At 34.8% G+C, this 18,666-nt stretch overlaps 1 protein-coding gene across 2 annotated transcripts in view; it reads right to left on the bottom strand.

Annotated features, from left to right (window-relative positions):
- The window catches only part of LOC125056435 (stromal interaction molecule homolog), a 46,030-nt gene that overhangs the window by 9,081 nt on the left and 18,283 nt on the right, over positions 1–18,666 (bottom strand). Inside the window, exons 2-8 of one of the 2 annotated variants that reach the window (XM_047659524.1) lie at positions 16,969–17,093; positions 10,677–10,796; positions 9,576–9,688; positions 8,708–8,823; positions 1,925–2,121; positions 961–1,080; positions 343–510 (exon numbers count right to left, since the gene is read on the bottom strand). In XM_047659524.1, the coding sequence (XP_047515480.1) occupies positions 343–510; positions 961–1,080; positions 1,925–2,121; positions 8,708–8,823; positions 9,576–9,688; positions 10,677–10,796; positions 16,969–17,093 (959 nt within the window). The remainder of the gene's footprint in view (positions 1–342; positions 511–960; positions 1,081–1,924; positions 2,122–8,707; positions 8,824–9,575; positions 9,689–10,676; positions 10,797–16,968; positions 17,094–18,666) is intronic. The other variant, XM_047659525.1, reaches the window with a different exon arrangement.

The raw sequence follows: 18,666 nt of genomic DNA, 5'->3' as shown, positions 1-18,666 counted from the left end.
TTTTAGAAAGGATAAAGTGGGGAATTCCACAAAAAAGGTTGGGAAACACTGCTCTATATGATCTTGTTAAAAATAATTATGGACCATAGTAGCGCGACCATAGACGCGCTTCAGGCGCTTGACATTGCATTGCAGCCGCTACGCAATATTTTTTTTATACGCCCCACATGTAATATATAATTACAAAACCTTACGTACATTGTAATAGTCAAAAATGTTCTTTTAATTACAATTACTCACGATTGTCAATATTAAACGGTGCACAATAATAAATTTAAATTAGAAATTCCAGCTAAAATAAATCATGTTTTATTCGCTACGTCACTATCAGCCCCCACTCACCGCATCCCTGGCTTGCTGCAGTTGCATGTCCGCCTGCTGCTTCTTCCTGAGGTAGGACCGGTTCTCGACTTCGTGGGTGAGCTGGAGCCACTGTTGGAGCCCCGCGGGAGGCGCCCAGCACCTGTCTTCTAACTCGCCCTCCGCCCTTCGGAGTTCTCCTCTGAGCATCTGCAAGACACAAAGCCAGTATTAAAGTCAATGATATGTAAAATTGAGAGCATGAGATGCAGAAACAAGACTTAGCGAGAACCATGCCTGCTTTATATCAAAATCCAATACATTTTTGACGTATGGGAGTCAGATATCGTTTCTGAATCAAACTTAAGTTAAGTATGACTCCCGAATGTCAAAAATCCAAGTCCAATCCAAGTCATAGCGCTTAGTTCATTCCTAAAGCTCCAAATATTTACCTTTACGAAATTAAGTTAATCTTATTTTGATATTATTTGTAAGCTTTTCTGTAGATTGAAATTTTCTTCATGTTTCGCCACAATCATATTACGTAATCACTAGGGATTTTACGTTTGGATATCTTTTCATATACAAACTTACATTAGCTTTGATTATACTATAATGACCAAACTGTCCAACAAGCTTAAAGAAAAAGTAAGAACTCACTTCAATTTCAGCTTTCAGTTGCGACACTTCGAGATCAGACCAAGTGGAATTCAGTAAAGGTGTGTCGCCTGCTTCTTTTAGTTTCTTCTCTAAATTCTTTTTCTCTGTTGTTACACTTTCCTATCAAAAAAAAACTAAATAAGAATGAGTAAATAAAGGACAGAGATACTGCGTTCGAAGTCAAATAAAAATGTTACAGATAAAAAAAAAACAGTGGCGGTACAACCTTTTAGGCCACTATCAGTAGGTGATCAGCCTTCTGGTATGTAAACCAGTTTCCTGACGATGTTTTCCTTCACCGTACCCGTACAAAGACAGAAAGTCATTTGGTGCTCAGCCGGGCTTCGAACCTATGACTTCAGGGTTAACAGTGGCACGCTGTGGACTATATGCCGACACTCCTCTTATATCAAAGATTATATATTATGATAAATCTTGATTAAAATATTTAAAAGTTCATCTCATCATTTATTTATTTACACTTCGTTACCTTATACAAAAAAATACATATAAAAAAAGCAGGTTACATAAATTATTAGGCAACGGGCGGCCTTATCGCTAACAAGCTATTTCTTCCAGGCAACCCAAATATGGAACAATAAAAACAGAAACACTCAAGAGGGTAAAGTACAAGAACTGCATAGATAATTAACAAAAAAAAACTCAAAATAACATGTACTTAACTATAACTCAAATAAAATAAAGAAAAAATAAAAATAATACTCAATATGTTTAAACAAAAATGTAAAAGCTAATCCAAAGGTTCATTGAGTCACAATTAATATATACATATATAGGTATGTAGTAGCTAATTAGTAATTACGAGGCAGAAGATAAATTATCAAAAAGAAGATTCTTAAATAAATTTAAAGACCGAGCTCGTCTGATATCAATTGGTTAAGAATTCCATACATCATCACATACATTATGATTTATATTTTCACAAGCTTCTTAAACTTTTTACCTGCTCCAACCGTGCTTTCTCCAATTCCTTTTGCATATCATCCAGCGCCATCTCCGCCTTCCGAAGCTGTTCCATATCCCTCAACATCCTTTGAACTTGGACACGACTTGCGCGTCCAGCACGCAAGGCCGTCCAACTTCCGACCACTGCACCGAGGAGTAAAGACGCGAGTAACCAGTCCTTCCATCGACTTCCTTCTGAAAGAACAGGGGGTTACACAAAAGAAAAGTGAGGGAGTTTATTCCGTGTATTAATACTAGTTTTGTAAGTTAAGACCGACTAACACGGATAATGAGCATTATACTAATTAAAACAACAACATTTTATAATCTATCACACACTAACAATATATAAAATACTTGTATTGTAAAACCATACAGCGCCTCTGGTTACTCGCAGTCAGCGTTTAGTACTTGTCAAAGTCATGGTAGAGCAATCGTATACTAAAATTTATAACTAATTTGGATAACTGTCGTCGTTGAGATACAATTTATTATGTGGACAGCAAGTCTCGACATAATCTGCAATGTTCTAAAGTTCTTTTATTTAGTAAACTAGATGACCCGGTGATCTTCGTATCACCGCATATTTGTGTGAAGGGGAAGAATGTGAGTCACAGTGAGTCTCCATCGTGTTAAGTCTTTCGGCTCTCTTTGCCACATCTGCAACTGTACGACGCCAGGTTTGCCTGGGACGGCCATGCTTCCGCTTTCCTTGCGGTTCTATAATATATATTAGTTATATAATAATTCGGGTAATATCCATTTCCGTCACTTGATCTGCTGTCTAATCGAGGTTTCTCGACAGCGCTCTCAAAGTTGCTTGTTACTGTTAGAGATCTTCTCGCCAGTAGATGCCCAGAATACGTACAAGACAGCGGAAGACGAAGACTTAACGAAGACTTGGAGTCGGTGCGAGATTTCTTTGGTGAACGTCCACGTTTTAAACCTATAGAGATTTGACGTTGGATCCGAATATTTTAACCTTGATTCGACGCGTCACCATCCGTGAATGCTATACAGACCGAAGTTGTGCGAAGGTTGCTCGGGCCTTGGCAATGGGACGCAATAAAACAATAAAACTAAACGTCTACTACACCCATCCGCAATGTGGTGTCAACTCCAACATTCTGGGTGTTGTGATTTTGAGTCCCGCAGATCCCGCCTCGCGTTCCAGGTCGTCCAACTTAGATTGCATGTCGCGGTGCATGTAACTTAGCAGACATAGGTCATTGGCTTAATCCAAATCTTTCAAGATGTTGGTTAATCCCCATTCTATTCCGCGGTACTTGTTCTGATGTACGCGATGCATAATCCCGTCGAGAACAAGCAGGAAAAGTAGTGGCGAAAGTAAACAGCCTTGTCTGACGACCGCGTGCACTTGAATATCGTCTGAGACGAGGCCATCATGAGTCACTCTACAAGAATAGTTCCTGTAGCTGGCCTTTACTAGGTTGATTATCTTTGGCGGGACAACAGAGAGTCGCGACCATATGCTGCTCCATCTCAGCGTATCGAAAGCTTTTTCGAAGTCAAAAAAGGTAAAGTAAAAACTGATATTTTTAAAACAAATTTAAAGTCAATTATTTATTGAAAAATTCAATTGTCGTTTTTAGTATTTTTCTTTACCTATTATTTATATTTTTAATATACATTACGTGGTATGAATTTTTTATAAATTTTGGGCACTGATTTGACACGCGGCAGTATAGTAGATTTGGTATGTTGAAAAGTACAAAATGCATATTTAGTAACGAGTTCGGCTGTTAAAACTTGGCAGTAAACAAAAATGAGTCGTAAAAATTATAAAATGGATCATATATTAAAAACTGAGCAGTTAAATAGCTAAATGGTCAGTTATGATTGTTCCATCCTAAACCTAACCTAATCTTGACATTGTAAGACGAAATAGCTGGCCAATTGTTTTTGTATTACTGTCTATGTTTTACTGTCGTACAAATTTGCCAACCGGCAATAAAAAAAATAACTGATTATAAAAACTTCTCATATATTTAAATAACAGTTCAAAAAATTGTAAATATTGTTTTTAAAATCAAATTTTTAGTTTATTTTAATCCTCAAGTTATTTAACGACCAAATTGCTCGTGAAATAGTCTATTGTAGTTTGTCGGAACAGGAAAACTGATAGGCGATTATAAAGCGATTATCGCTTGCTTTGAATTGTATTTTATATGTCATTTTATTTTCAAATAACCCTTTTTCTAGGATAGGATACGAGCTTACGGGACGCCCAAAAGGGCAGTCATCCCGGAAAATGGAGACCTATTTTAATGCGTTGCCTGCGTTGGGAGGAGTATATTCTTCTTTTAAACAACTGAATGTCGTATCTAACAGGAAAGACCCGCAGCGGGAGTCGATTCCACAGTTCGCTAATCGAAAAAGTCTTGTGAAGCGGACCGTGGAAGACTACTAGCCATCATGAACTCTTTAATAATTGAAATAACCTAACGTTTTTGGAATACTGAATTTATTTTAATCCTTAAGCTAGGACGACTCTGAACCCGAAGGTCGTGGTTTAAATCACGGCTGAGCACCAATGGATTCAGGTGCGCAAACCAAACATGTGTCTCGGCATGTGTCAGACACAGATGGCTGACCACCCACTTCCTTTAAGGATCATCAAAGAAACAGATTTCTGAGGCCACGACCAGGGGTTCCATTCATATCCGAACTTTATTTAACCTATAATGTTGGAGAAACAAACTTACCCGTTGTTCATGTCTAGAATCGTTATAAAAATCAGAAAAACTGTATTCATTACATCAGCGATTGAGCTGGCTTTATTAGTTTTAATTAGTCACGAAGATATTATATTTCTCACGATAATTCTTTCAATAAGTCGTTATTGCTAAACAAATTTACCGTTTCAGGCTGATATTGTTTTGTTTGAGTAAACAATTTAAAAAATACTGGCCAAGAAAAACCAAGATTCCGACGAAGCTTTCATGATATCAAGCCGGTTAATATGAAATCTCTTTTTCAAAGGGTCATCTTGGTTAACTGTTATTTCAGTGACAGCGGAAATTGAACGAATGTTCATATTAAACTTCTAACGCAGTTCTAAAAAAAATCTAACAAAAACCTAAGCTAGCTAACATTATTTAATTATTGTAATGGTAGTGTATTTATTTCAACGAACTATATAAAAAAAATAATAACATAAAATATAAGTTATTTTAGAAGTTCTAATAAAATATTATAATACTCCTTATTGAAACTTTAACGTTTTTGGTTTAATAATCATCACAAGGGACAAAATTAACTCAACCATATCTCTTTCAAATACGTAGTATGAAATGAGACAATTAAGAACAATATCGCATATAAACAAAACAAAAAAATCAAACCATTTTTATAACAAATTATGAATAATGCGATTCTAGTGAATTCAAACCGTGTGCACAGTGTACACGCTCGCAAAATGCAAATTTTATAGAGACATGAATGAATGTTTAAAGGTGAAAAACATATGATACCTTCTATATGAAACACAAAAAAAACCTCCGCGAGATATGAACTCCAATTGGTATCGAACATTTAACATTCACGTATTAACACGACACAAGGTCAAAAGAAACCGCACTGAATAGGCCATCACAGCGCGGTATGGCGCGAATGAATGGAGTTAATAATTTGGTGTTATATAACTGTAGGGTGACTATTGTTTCTGTATTTTAATGTAGTAACAGGTCTATTACTGCTGTAAAGCACTCGAGTCGACTTTATTAAGGTAATACATAGATTTTATCGTGGGCTTTAAACGCGGCGACCGAATCAAGAAATTCCGTAACGAAAAAAACCTTACACACGATGACGTAATATAGGTGCAAATACGCGTTAGAGTGGGACAGAACGCATACTACGTATTCCCATCTCTGACGAGATCGGTGACGTGGCGTGAGCGTGGCCGGTGCAGCCGGTACGCGTTAGAGTGAGACAGACTATATAGGCGTTTTAGTCTGGTAGAGTGGTAGTATGAAATAATATCAAAGAAAAACAAATACTGCATAAATAACAAATAAATAAATAATTATAACTGCATAAGTTGATAAAAAATGCTATGCCACACGTTTTTTTTATTTATTTAATTTCACCACATCATACATATTGGAGCAATGACGATACTACACGTGACGTTACTAGCTGCGTTAAAACACGTGACATTTCGTTTACTGGTTCCGCGACCGAATCGACTACAGAGTCAAACGGCAGTCATAGGAACGAGTGTCAAAGATTACTTTAATGTTTATTGTCATTCAAGTTTACAAATGTTTAAAGTTATGATAAAATACTATTAATAATAATAATAAGACTATGGAGTTATTATTATTATCGACCATTGAATAGTCGTTAATTTCTAGATCTAGCAACATTAAATAAAACATTCGTATTAACGGTTTGAACTAATTTGCTGATACCAGCGCCATTGCTCCGCATATATAATACTATATCTACAGTACATGTTAAAAGCTATCTATTCTAAAATACATGACAATTACACGTCTAATTTTAAATTTTACTAGTGGAAGCAAAAAATATCCATAAGTAAGTAAAGTTTTTCTTTAACCGAAAACCAAATTAAATACTGAGCCGTTTAGACTTTGATTGGACATGGCTTTTTTTGGGTTTTATTCATAGAAACGGGCAGGAGGCTCATCTGATGTTAAGTGATACTGCCGCCCATGGACACTCAATGCCAGAGGGCGAGTGCGTTGCCGGCCTTTAAGAATTTGTACGCTCTTTTCTTAAGGGATTCTCTTTTCCATTTCGTTACATTATAAAATGGACAAAAAAGGGAAACTAAAGAGAACAGGATATGGCGCACACTAACATGAAAGCTATAGTTTTTTAATGTTAATAATAACGAGAACAACATTACAAATATTGTTGTCTACACATAGCTGAAATTACATAGACAAGACAATCTAACTATATTTGCAACTTCTTGCTTGCTGTTAGTAAATTGTATACAATTGCTCGCTAAAACGGATCTGCTAGATGAAAATATATGAAGTTGTATGCTTATTTGAAATGATTCTATATGAAACAAATGATCGACGATATTTTTAATCAAATATCCTACAAGCTCACATATGTTGGTGAACCTATTCGGTATGATATAATTCTTTACTAAGTGCTTGGTGGTAATAGGTGGTGGTGAGACGGCATTGTTTGTGCAACGACAACTTATAATTTTAAGAACTCCACGCCAACACTATGTAAATTAAATCAAAATAAATATTACCTCATAGTAAAAATGAGTCATATAAACTATTCTATAATTTTTTGTTAACAAATTATTCATACTATACAAAAAGTGCGCATATTTTTAGGGATTTCCTCGCTAAGCACTTAGCTATGTCAATACAAGCGCAGTCAATCTGTGTGTGTGTGTTCTGGGCCGCTTTGAGTGTTGTGTGTGTGCATAAGATTCAGGCTGAAACTAAACGTGATTAAGGGGTAAGTGTCACTGACGTACATCAAAAACGTATTGTTTTTTGTCATAGTGCGCGCTAAGACTCGTTTTTGAACTGAACTTTTCGTCAAGTAAGTGATTCAATTACCAAGCGTATATATTTGTTTCGTTGGGGATCGACACATCGCAGCATTTGACTTGAGGCAACTTATTCACTGAGTCTAAAGTACTCATCTGTCCCTTTTCATCACAGCGTAAACACAATTTGTCAAAAAGAGACCTAAGATAAATGAGTGCAATTTGTTCGCAAATATTCAAAGATTAAATTGCCAAAGATCCTCGTAACGGCGGACATATTATCTTTTGAATTTTTACGAAATCAGAAATGCACAATTACTTTTTCAATTCTGATAACATATTTATATTAATTAAGTAATTTTATGATTTACTTTCACTAATTTCTAAAAAAACTATTTCTTAAGAGACCCAAACATCGTTGCGTCAGTGAAGCGAGTTATTTTTAAACACTATACACAAAAATCTAAAGTTAATACGTAGAATCGGCTGCTTATTACTTGTTAAGGAATATTCCATCATAAAACCACATTGTACTCGTATATACAACACATAATTATTTTCATTACTATAATAATAAACACAATAATAACTGACACAATCTGACAATGAGCAGTGTGGGTTAAAAGACAAGGATACAATAGGGAATGGTTCGGTGGTTTGGTCATGTTGAGTGCCACGTGTGGTGACTGGTCGGACTTGAATTCGTGTATGCGGTGAAGTTAGTTATTTCGACTATGTATTTACGTGTTGTTCCCACGAGAATGTAAGTGCGTGCTCCTATTTTACCATGCCTACTGCTGATCGAGGACAAATCTTTGTGTTTTTTTTCGTTTAATTATATTTTTTTTTATTATTGACAAAATGTCATGTGAAACATGGTTTAATGGTTGCAGCTCCTTACAAACATTTGACAAAAAACTTGGAGATTAAAAAGAGTGGCAAAGAGTTTATTGCCAGTTCTTCTCCTCCGTTCTACGCCCTTGATTTGCGAACGGGCAATAAATGTAAAATTAGAAGCATTTAATATGTATTTATTTATTGACGTTGATAAGTGAACATTGTGGGTATTAATAGGTATTAATTTTTGTAGCAATCCTCGTGCAAATGCATTTCGTTTCCAAGCATAGACAATATGTGTAAAAAAGTAAATTATTACTGTTGACGTAATCACCAAATAAGAAAATCAAAGAACCAATACCGACATACACAAGTGTGTGACAGATTGCATTACTAGTTATTAATAACGAATCGTTATTGAAATGTGCTTACCTTTGGGTGGTCCGAAGAGAACAACATCCATCGCCTTTAGAGCCAGCTTTTGCTTGTGAATCGGGTCTTTGATGCCCAATACGTTGCTTAGATACTGCATGTTGTTCACAGCCAGTCTGGTAAATAAAAGTATCACAGATTATACTATAAATATAAACTATAGAATACAAATCATAAACTTGCCTGTGTTAGTCTGTGCGGAAAGATAACCGTGGTATTTAAGGTCGTAAATAACCATTAATATGGTGACACTGTTACGTCATTATAGTTTGACAGTTATCATGATACTTAATTTCTAGAGCTAGAAGACCGGCAGTAGCTCTATACAGAAGATGAGTAGATGCTTCCAATGGGAAGTCACTTCACATGACAGCACCACATAACAAATTTCGATCATAGCCTTAGGGCTGATTGCAGATACCCGCAGAAAAAAAATCTTGATACTTGATAAAAAAAATGAAATACATGCTTTTAATTTGAGGGGAACTAGCCTCATAGTATATTTTTCATATTATACTAGCTCGCCTCAAAGCCGAATATTTAAAAACAGCACTGACTAACATAGGGAGCGTTCAAATATTACGTAACGTATTTTGGGGGGGGGTCCTTTTGTAAAACGTTACGATGTAGGGCGGGGATTAAATTACGCGTTATTGTTAATATTTTTTTCGACTTACACCACATAATAGTAACTAAAGAGACAATAGGTGGTCACGAAACGTTTTACTATACTTGGGTACTGAAAAACGTTACGGCGAGTTACATGGGGGGGGGGGTCAATAATCTCCAAAAATTGCGTTACGTCATACTAAAACGCTCCCATACAGTAGTATGCATTGCGCTGAATCAAAAACTCAAACTCATTTACCTCGGCAATGTAGCACCAACAACGCGATGTTGCAGGAACAGTGACTTGTACTGAGGCAAATCAACAGACTCCGAGAGCCACTCTACCGTTTGTTCCACCGTCCAATTTCTGACCTAGAAAATCAGTAGTATAATTAAGACTTGAGTGACTTTAAGGGTACATTTATTAGCTTCACCTGTATGTATGTATGTATGTAACCGACTCCTTCGGACCCGATTTTGACCCACTTTTAACGGACAGATTTAATTCAAACTTTGCGCACCTGTCAAAGATCGATGACAATGCAATAATCCAAAAAAAAAAATGAAAAAAAAAATTAACTTAAAAAATAAATAATAGTTTAAAAAAACTAGAACACACGCTTTTAAAGCACATCAAACTAAAAAGTGAAAAATAATTCCTAATTTAGGCTGAAAATGGTAATGAACAAAAAATACTGGTTTTATTGTGAAAAAGCGTGGGTTGCTCGATAGACGAAAAATATGGCACAGAGCGCCCTGCACTTTTTAGTTTGATGTGCTTTAAAAGCGTGTGTTCTAGTTTTTTTTTAACTATTATTTTTATATATAAGAACTCTTCAACTGAACTCTTCCGTCTCTTCCTGTAAAATTGTCTTAACACTGTGCTGAAAATTCGCTTCGGGAAGCGTACCTAACGAATAGCGGTTTTGATTTTGACGTGTCAGTCGCCTAGACGAATGGGCCGATTCTATTGCGGATTTTGTTAGAAAGATGACACGACCGAGATGCTTAGATAAAATTTATGAAGATCTATTCAGTAATTTCAAGGTGACACGAAGAATGGCTATGCGGATAATCGCCGGTTTCTCAGCTAAATTTTTTTCTAAAAGGTTTTTTCGTATAGAAATCATTATTTTGGTTTAAACACGACGACTCTGAAAAACACTACGCCAGAACAGACAATGCAACTTGTCGATAAAACAGAGCAAGCGCCAACTAGCGGCCCAGACTGTTTTACCGACGTTTAAACAGATATTCAGGGTGTCGGTTTTTTCTGACGGTGTACGCGGGCATCGTAAAAATTTACTCTCATAATTTTTCCCTAACGCTTCAAAAGAAGCACTTCATAAATTACAGTTACCTCAGATCGTAGCCAGGCCTCCCAAAGCTCCTTGACAGATATGTGCATATCATCGTTGTGATGAAACGCCCGTTGTCGCTTCTCATACCCACTGTCGTACTGCAACTCTTCACGTAGAAACTGAAATAACATATAATATAAAGGCTGTGTATGGAATATGGAAATGAATACCTTTCGTTTTTCACTGTTACTATTTTGTATGTAACAGGCAAACGGACAGGAGGCTCACGTGATGTTAAGTGGAAGCCGCCCTTGGACACACACATTGCCAGAAGGCTCGCATATTGCCGGTCTTTTAAGTAATACTACGCTCTGAACTTGTAGGATAATAATAATAATATACCAACTCTGATTTTTAATTCCGTAGAATTCTGATAGCTTTCATTTTTTGATATGTCAGAGATGGCAAACCTTTTTGGCCGGGAACATTTTTCAATTTCAATACGAGTCTGAACATCTGAGTCTATACATACATTTTATTTGTTAAATGTTGTTGTTTTATTAAGCGCGGTGCTCCACATTAAAAGTGGTTTAACGACGAGTGATAATTACGTCTTTTTTCATCACAAACAGTAAAAAACACACAAGTAAAGATAACATTTTTTTTAAAGGTTTACAAAACCTGGAATTAGTAGGCAGTGATGCCAGCAAAAGAATAAAATAAAGTTATTAAAGTTAATTCGATGTATTGTTCGTGATATTGAAATATTTAGATTTACCTTTTTGTAGGTAAAGCATAAAAAATACGTAGCATTTTTTTATTGCCCTCAAATAAGTCAAACTTGTCCCTTTTTCGAGAACTTTTTTAGAAGCAACACTGAAAATCTGAGTATGATATATCTTTTATGATTACTCAGATACTTTGATAACAAAATAAATCTTAAATAGATATCATTGTTCTCAACCACTTCCGTTTTTTGTTCCACTAATGTAGGTAGTCGGTAACATCGAGATGGTAATAAAACACTAGTCGGAATAAATCATTATTCACAAAATGGCACGATTTCAAGAAAGCGTCGGTTTTATAAAACAAACCCACTAGTTTCTTTAATTCAAATTCCCTGGAATTATTATTAGTTTTACGATTCGAGGAACCATTATTGTTTCTTTCGTTTATGTACGTAATTATCAAAGACTTAATGTACACAAATGTTCGCGTATCAATACATATTTAGAAAGCTTCTTTGAATCTTCTAAAACATTATACATGAATCTCCAAAGTGAGGTTTTCTAATAGTTTAGTATTTTTTAAGCCCTGACACCTCATATCATTCCTCGCGTTTGTGTCTATGTGCGCCATCGGCCATCCTTCAAGAAAAGAGCGTACCAATTCTTAAAAGACCGGCATCGCGAGCTCTCTGGCATTGAGTATCCATGGGCGGACACTTAATATCAGATAAGCCTCAAGGGCGTTTGTCCCCTGTTCTATAAACAGACCGATTTTGATGCGTTTTTTTGTAAGAGTGGTTAATTGAGATAGTTCTTAACAACAATGTAAAATGTCTATGGCAGAAATCTTACAAGCGTGATGGGCATTTACGGTGAAAAAATATTTTCAAACATGTTTGTCGTATCATTTGGACATACACGATGCTGCAGCAACAAAAGTTTTCTTAACATTTCTTGAATACCATTTTTTGTTAAAATTATTATCAATAATATTCTTTAATATGCTAATGGCGCCATCTGATGGCAACTGTTTGTAACTCTTACTAATATTAGTCTGTTGTTTGTCTATTAAGAAAATAAATCGTTAGTCTTTGAACAACCTCCAAACGTGTTTTAACATTTTTTGTAAGCAAGCAACGAGTGTTATTTGATGTATTAACTTAGTTGTTCGCTTAATATAGAAAACCAAGTATGATTAAAGACGTGGTCATTAAAAGGAGTTGCGTTAATAAGCGTTTAATAAGTAATATATTTCTTATAAAACGAGGGGCAGTCAGTTAGGCTCATGATGTTAAATGATAATATAGCCGCCTATGGGCACTCATACTGTCATAAGGCTCGCGTTGTCTGCCTTTTAAGGATGTGTTCGCTCTCAACTTGAAGGATAATAATTATAGAAACCACTATAATAAAGATCAATAAATGAACTTTTTCGTTTAACTTTAAGCTAGAAATTAAAGCCACTCATGGCCATATGTAATACCTTTTCAGATTCCCTATTAAATGGACCAAAACTTGTAACACAGGGTCACTTTTCGGTAGAGTATTTATTTTTTACAGTGGACCCTACTAAACAAAAAGTTATGATTTGTGAAAATTTTATATATTTACTAGCTGACCCGGCAAACGTCGTTTTGCCATGTATATGATTTCTAGGAAACACTTTTTAGTTCAATAAAAATAACTATCAACTATAATAAACAAATAAGGGTTGATCGTAGAAGGGTGACAAATAAGGGTTGTATGTATTTTTGTATGTTGTATCATAAAAAAATAGAAATTAAAAATTTTGTCTAAAAAATAAAAATCAAAATTTAGGGGTGGACTACCCCTAACATTCAGGGGGATGAAAAATAGATGTTGGCCGATTCTCATAGATACCGGATAAGCACAAAAAATTTCATCAAAATCGGTCAAGCCGTTTCGGAGGAGTATGGCAACGAAAACTGTGACACGAGAATTTTATATGTTAGATTACAATTTATATCGATACCTCCCACGTAAGTTGTTGTATGCCACAAAAATGCTATTTTGCTTTTTTGCTGAAAAACATCCTAATATGGACCATTCTATCCATTCAAAGTAAAAAAAACAACAAAAACACTATTTTTAAAGGATTTGTCAGACGCATAATGTTGTAATTTTCAAACGCGAACGGAGTAGACCAATGTATATGCCTATGCATTTGTGTACGCGGGGCGCGAGGTGGGTAAAATCACGCGCTCGCGCCTCGTATTGGTTACATACAACAGACTACGCCGGACTTTCAACCGGCCGCACGCACGTTGCCATCGCATATATTATTTGATAATTCATTGACGTAATTAGTTTACTTCTTATTTGTTATAATGAAACGTGCAAGTATTATATTATCAAGAGGGCATCGAATATGTGATTTGCTGAATAATGCGAATATACAAAATAACAAGTCCGATACACCCATGGAAAAGGACAATATTTCATTAAATGAAAAAGAATTAAACAGTTTTTCTGATTCAAACCTACAAAATATTAATAATAAGTTTCATTTTGTATTATTTTAGTCGCATGAATTAGATTACTAACACTTTTCATGGTGGCCCCAACCTAAACTATTGTATAGATTACTTACAACAATATACGCCGGTGAGCGTTCATCGAAAATGTTGTATGTAATACATACAATATTTTACGTCTTCGTTGAAGTTAAACATTTTGTTGTATCTAATAAATACATCGTTTTACTTCGGAAATCGTTCATCAAAATGTAGTTGTATAGTGAAATGCAATAGTTTACGTTGGATTTACTTTTTTTTTACTGAAAATTTACGTTGTAAGTCAAGTCATCAGTTCAAAATTTGATCTTTAAATGGTAAGTCCGACTGCCTCAATAGCCAGATGCATACCTAGTGCATTGTTTTAGCAGCAGATATCTTTGATAATAACCTAGAAGTTGCTTCAGATTCTTATACTGCAAATCTCGAAACATCGCACCCTTCACCTTCTTGTGGTACCAACCACTTGGACTACGACTGTAATAATGATATCTGCCCTTATTATATACAAAAGGAAAACCTATCAACTTTTGATATTTTGCCCGTACCCTCACCAGGTTATCTGTCTAGCTGCTCAACGTATACAACAATAAACAGTTATAGTCCGCTGTCAGATATTTCGAATAATAGTCATAGCACAAGCGATCGCCGTCGTCAACCAAGGAAAGATAAAGGTAATATAAGAAAAAGACATTTTAATGAAAAGATAGACACTAATAGAAATAATTTACGTAATATGGGAAAAGAGTACATGTCAAGAAATGGTAAAATTCAAGCAAAGATGGGGCCGCCATGTCAATGCCGCAAGAAGTGTTTTGATAAATTAAGTGAAGGTAAAAGACAGAAGATATTTGAGAGTTTTTGGAATTCGGGCAATCGAGAAAAACAATAGATGTATATAGTCAGCTTAGTAAAAAAGCAAAATAAACGCAGAGTCTACACAGATACCACTTCAAGACGAAAGTACACGTTAAAGTACTAATTTCCAGTAGATCATGGTGAAGATAATTATGTGGATGTATGCAAAAAACATTTCTTAAGCACTATTTCTGTCAGTGATCAGGTTATTAATAAGGCCCTAGAAAAGATGGCTGCGACTACTGGAGTATTAATTCCAGATCAAAGAGGAAAACAATCAAACCACCCTTTAAAAAAGACAGAGTCTGTTATAACCAGTGTGTGTGACCATATCAAGAGTTTGCAGCCAGATGAGTCACATTTTACTAGGCAAAGGTCAAATAAGTTATGTTTGGATGGAGATTTAAATTTTCATAAATTATTTGAAATGTATAATGAGTGGCTTCAATCAATATATGAAGAGAAAGCTAAATCCGAACGTCTATATCGAGACATTGTAAATGAAAACTTTAAGCTCAGTTTTCATATTCCTAAGAAAGATCAGTGCGATCAGTGTCACATCTTCAGAAATATTAACGGAATTATTTTATATTACAAACGGAAGGTGTCCGTCTTTAATTTTACTTTGTTTGATTTAGCAAATAAAGAGGGTCATTGTTATATGTGGCACAAGGGAGAAGCCAAACGTGGTTCTAATGAGGTATCAGGCTGTCTTTCTCATTTTATACGTAAAATTCATGAACAAGGTGCAAAAGAATTTAGATTCTGGTGTCTGACAATTGTGCCGGTCAGAATCGCAATCGTATTGTGTTTGCGTTTCATGTTTATATTGCTCATAAGCTAAATATTACTAACAAACATATATTTCTTGAAAAAGGTCAGGCAGAAGGTGATAGCGTACATAGCGTCTAATAGAACGTTCGTCCAAAAATAAACTTATTTATACACTTACGATGACTTAATAAACCTGTGTCATACTGAAATTATTCCAGCTACGTATCACGACTTTTTCAGGCATTTATCTTTCGTTGTTGGCGTTAATAATGACGCTGAATTTTCTGATTCAGAATAGAGTCTTTTCCAAATATTCCGTTTATTTTTCTTTTTATATTGAATTGCCTTTAATTAAGCATCTCAGGTTTTAATATTGATCTCATAAAAATAATATTTTTTTGTTTTACATTGTTTTAAAGCTTCCATAAAAGCTAATTTTAGGTTTGTTAGGTTGACAATTAACACAATTGTTTTTATTTTAAAATTTCTTTATCATTATTATAAACCAATAAGTACATGTCAAAAATTATAAATGGTTACCAAATTACTACTTTGATTTTAAGCTGATCTCATATAAAATATGATTAATTAAGTTCATATTTATATTTTTTTATAGTGATGTTGATTTTTGTAATTCTATTTGATTAGTTCTTAAGAAGAGTTTGTAACGTTACCTATTCTATAATTTTTAAAAAGTATGTGTTAAAACGTTTTTGATTATTCAGCAATAGAAGAAGTAATTTAATTAAGTTTTAAAAGCTCATTATTTTATTTTCAAAGATTTTCTGATTAGCTTTTTAACACTGATGTTGTTTCTTATACAAAAAAATTACCTTAATAACATTTCTTTTTTATTTATTAACCTTAAAAATTAATCACTTTCAAATTGTACATTTGAATTCTGTACCTAATATAACTATAATTACCACATACAACAGAGTAAGACTTATGTTTTTCAAAGTATACAGTTGTAACTATCATATACCACAAGTGATGCTATCTGGGCGCCGCGGTATAATGTTGTTAGTATCAGATGCAACAACTGACATAGCTTCTACTCCGGAGTAAAATGTTGTATGAACAATATCTCCGCAAATAGACATATTACTTAAAATTTCTTTTAACGTAGTTAAGAAGACTAAATATATTACATTAAATACGAAATTTTAAAAAGATGCAACAATAAATGCAGATTTTGGGTTAATTTGAATCTTTGAAACGCTCTACTGTAAAATTGCAGTTTTGGAGATACAACAACTTACGTGGGAGGTATCGATATATAGACCATAAATAGCATGTCAAACGCAAGGACTCGTCAGTACCAATGTAGTGGATATTATGAAAAATATACAGGTTGTATTGCAGATACATTTCCATTAAAAAATATCGTTACCATGGTAACAAGCTCGGTATCTTTATTCCACGCATTTGTAGAACTAACTTTTTTGTATACTTACATCATCACTCTCACTCAGATCAACATTGCCGTTGGCGTCATCATCCAGCTGCCGATGGAGCTGCGTGATCGCCTCCAATCCGGCATGGTCCTGGAGACATGACGGCTCGTTGTTGCATGCCACTACTGGAATTAAAACGTATTCCTATAAATATGATTTACGTAAAACTTGTCTAACAGTACCAAAATATCTTTTTTTTCACTTAGTTTGGAGATATATATAAATACAGATTCATAAGTATCCATAAAACAATCTTATTGAGGTGGAAATTAATTTATGCCTGTTCTGATGCTTCAATATAAAACTCAGATTGTACATTCATATTGTACCTACACCGTATTCAAAAAAATATTATTAAAAGAAAAGTATATATTTAACACAATAATGCAACAATTAAGTCAACCGTCTGATATATTTTATTATTTCAAAGGTAAAATATATATTTTTTTAAGAAAAGAATGACTAAATGTTAAACATATTTCTTTGCCATTACAAATTGGCATCCAATAAAAGTTTTACAAATCAATAAATTATCCTTATACACAAAATTTATACTCAGTACCTATTTTATTCATTTTATTGCCGAAAATAACGGTATTAAAATAGACTAATGACCTAAGTCATTGCTCTGTTAACGGAATTAATCGCGCGTGTAACGAGACGTGAGCTATCTTTAAGTATTTCATTTCTATTACGAAATTATGCATTACTATATATTGATAACTGCAGTGCACTAAAGAGCAGTGTTGGCCTAGTGGCATCAGCGTGCGACTCTCATCTCTGAGGTCGTAGGTTGGATCCCCGGCTGTGCACCAATGGATTTTCTTTCTATGTGCGCATTTAACATGCCTTAGACCCAAAACATCAACGGCTTGCGTCAGGCACAGAAGGCTGATCACCTACCAGTCTATTAGATCATGAAACAGATACAGAAATCTGAGGCCCGGACCTAAAAAGGTTATTATTAAATATAGAAGCAAATTAAATTTAAGAATATCTCAGTACCTTCAGCTTAAACTTAAAGGCAGGTTTACCGCGGCCTACCCAGATACTGGCTAACGCAGTGCACTACCGTAGTTATAAAGAATCGAAATAAAAAAGTTAATATTTTGGCCTGGTAGTCACATAATGAGAGGATTATATTAAACATGATGATGGAAAAGAGGCTATGTCTGACCTACGGCCGCTTTCTTTACTCAATCCCAATCTAATTTTTACTACTAGATTGATATTTCAATCGATATCTGATAAAATACTTTTCAATAATCGATCGATGGATCGACGGTCCTTTGATTTCCTAACCTTCCTCTTCTTTATCTTCTTGACTCTTAAATATATTTTTTTTTATTAATAATGAATTATAACTTATATTTAGGTACTAACATTATCGTTCAGTTTGTAGGAAATGATTCTTTGTGGTAGGGGAGCCCAAGAGGGGATTTCGGGATTTACTAAAGCGCGGCAGATTAATATTTAGGGGGATACCTTGTACCAAGTACCTCCACAAAACATGAGGCCCATATATAAGGCCGCCCTTGAAGGAGACAGGATCAGATTAGTAAAAAAAAATTGACCATCAGAATTTCCCGAGCGCGTCAGATTAAGGTAGGGTGAGTTAATTACATCCTAAAAAGTGTATATTCCACTAATCTGACAATTTGAGAGTGACGTAAAAAAAGGGGAGGGCAACAAAGTTGT

The sequence above is a fragment of the Pieris napi genome, chromosome 15, assembly GCF_905475465.1.
Source record: "Pieris napi chromosome 15, ilPieNapi1.2, whole genome shotgun sequence".
Classification (NCBI taxonomy): domain Eukaryota; kingdom Metazoa; phylum Arthropoda; class Insecta; order Lepidoptera; family Pieridae; genus Pieris; species Pieris napi.
The sequence above is the reverse complement of the archived record's forward strand: the minus strand, read 5'-3'. Positions and strand labels throughout refer to the sequence as shown.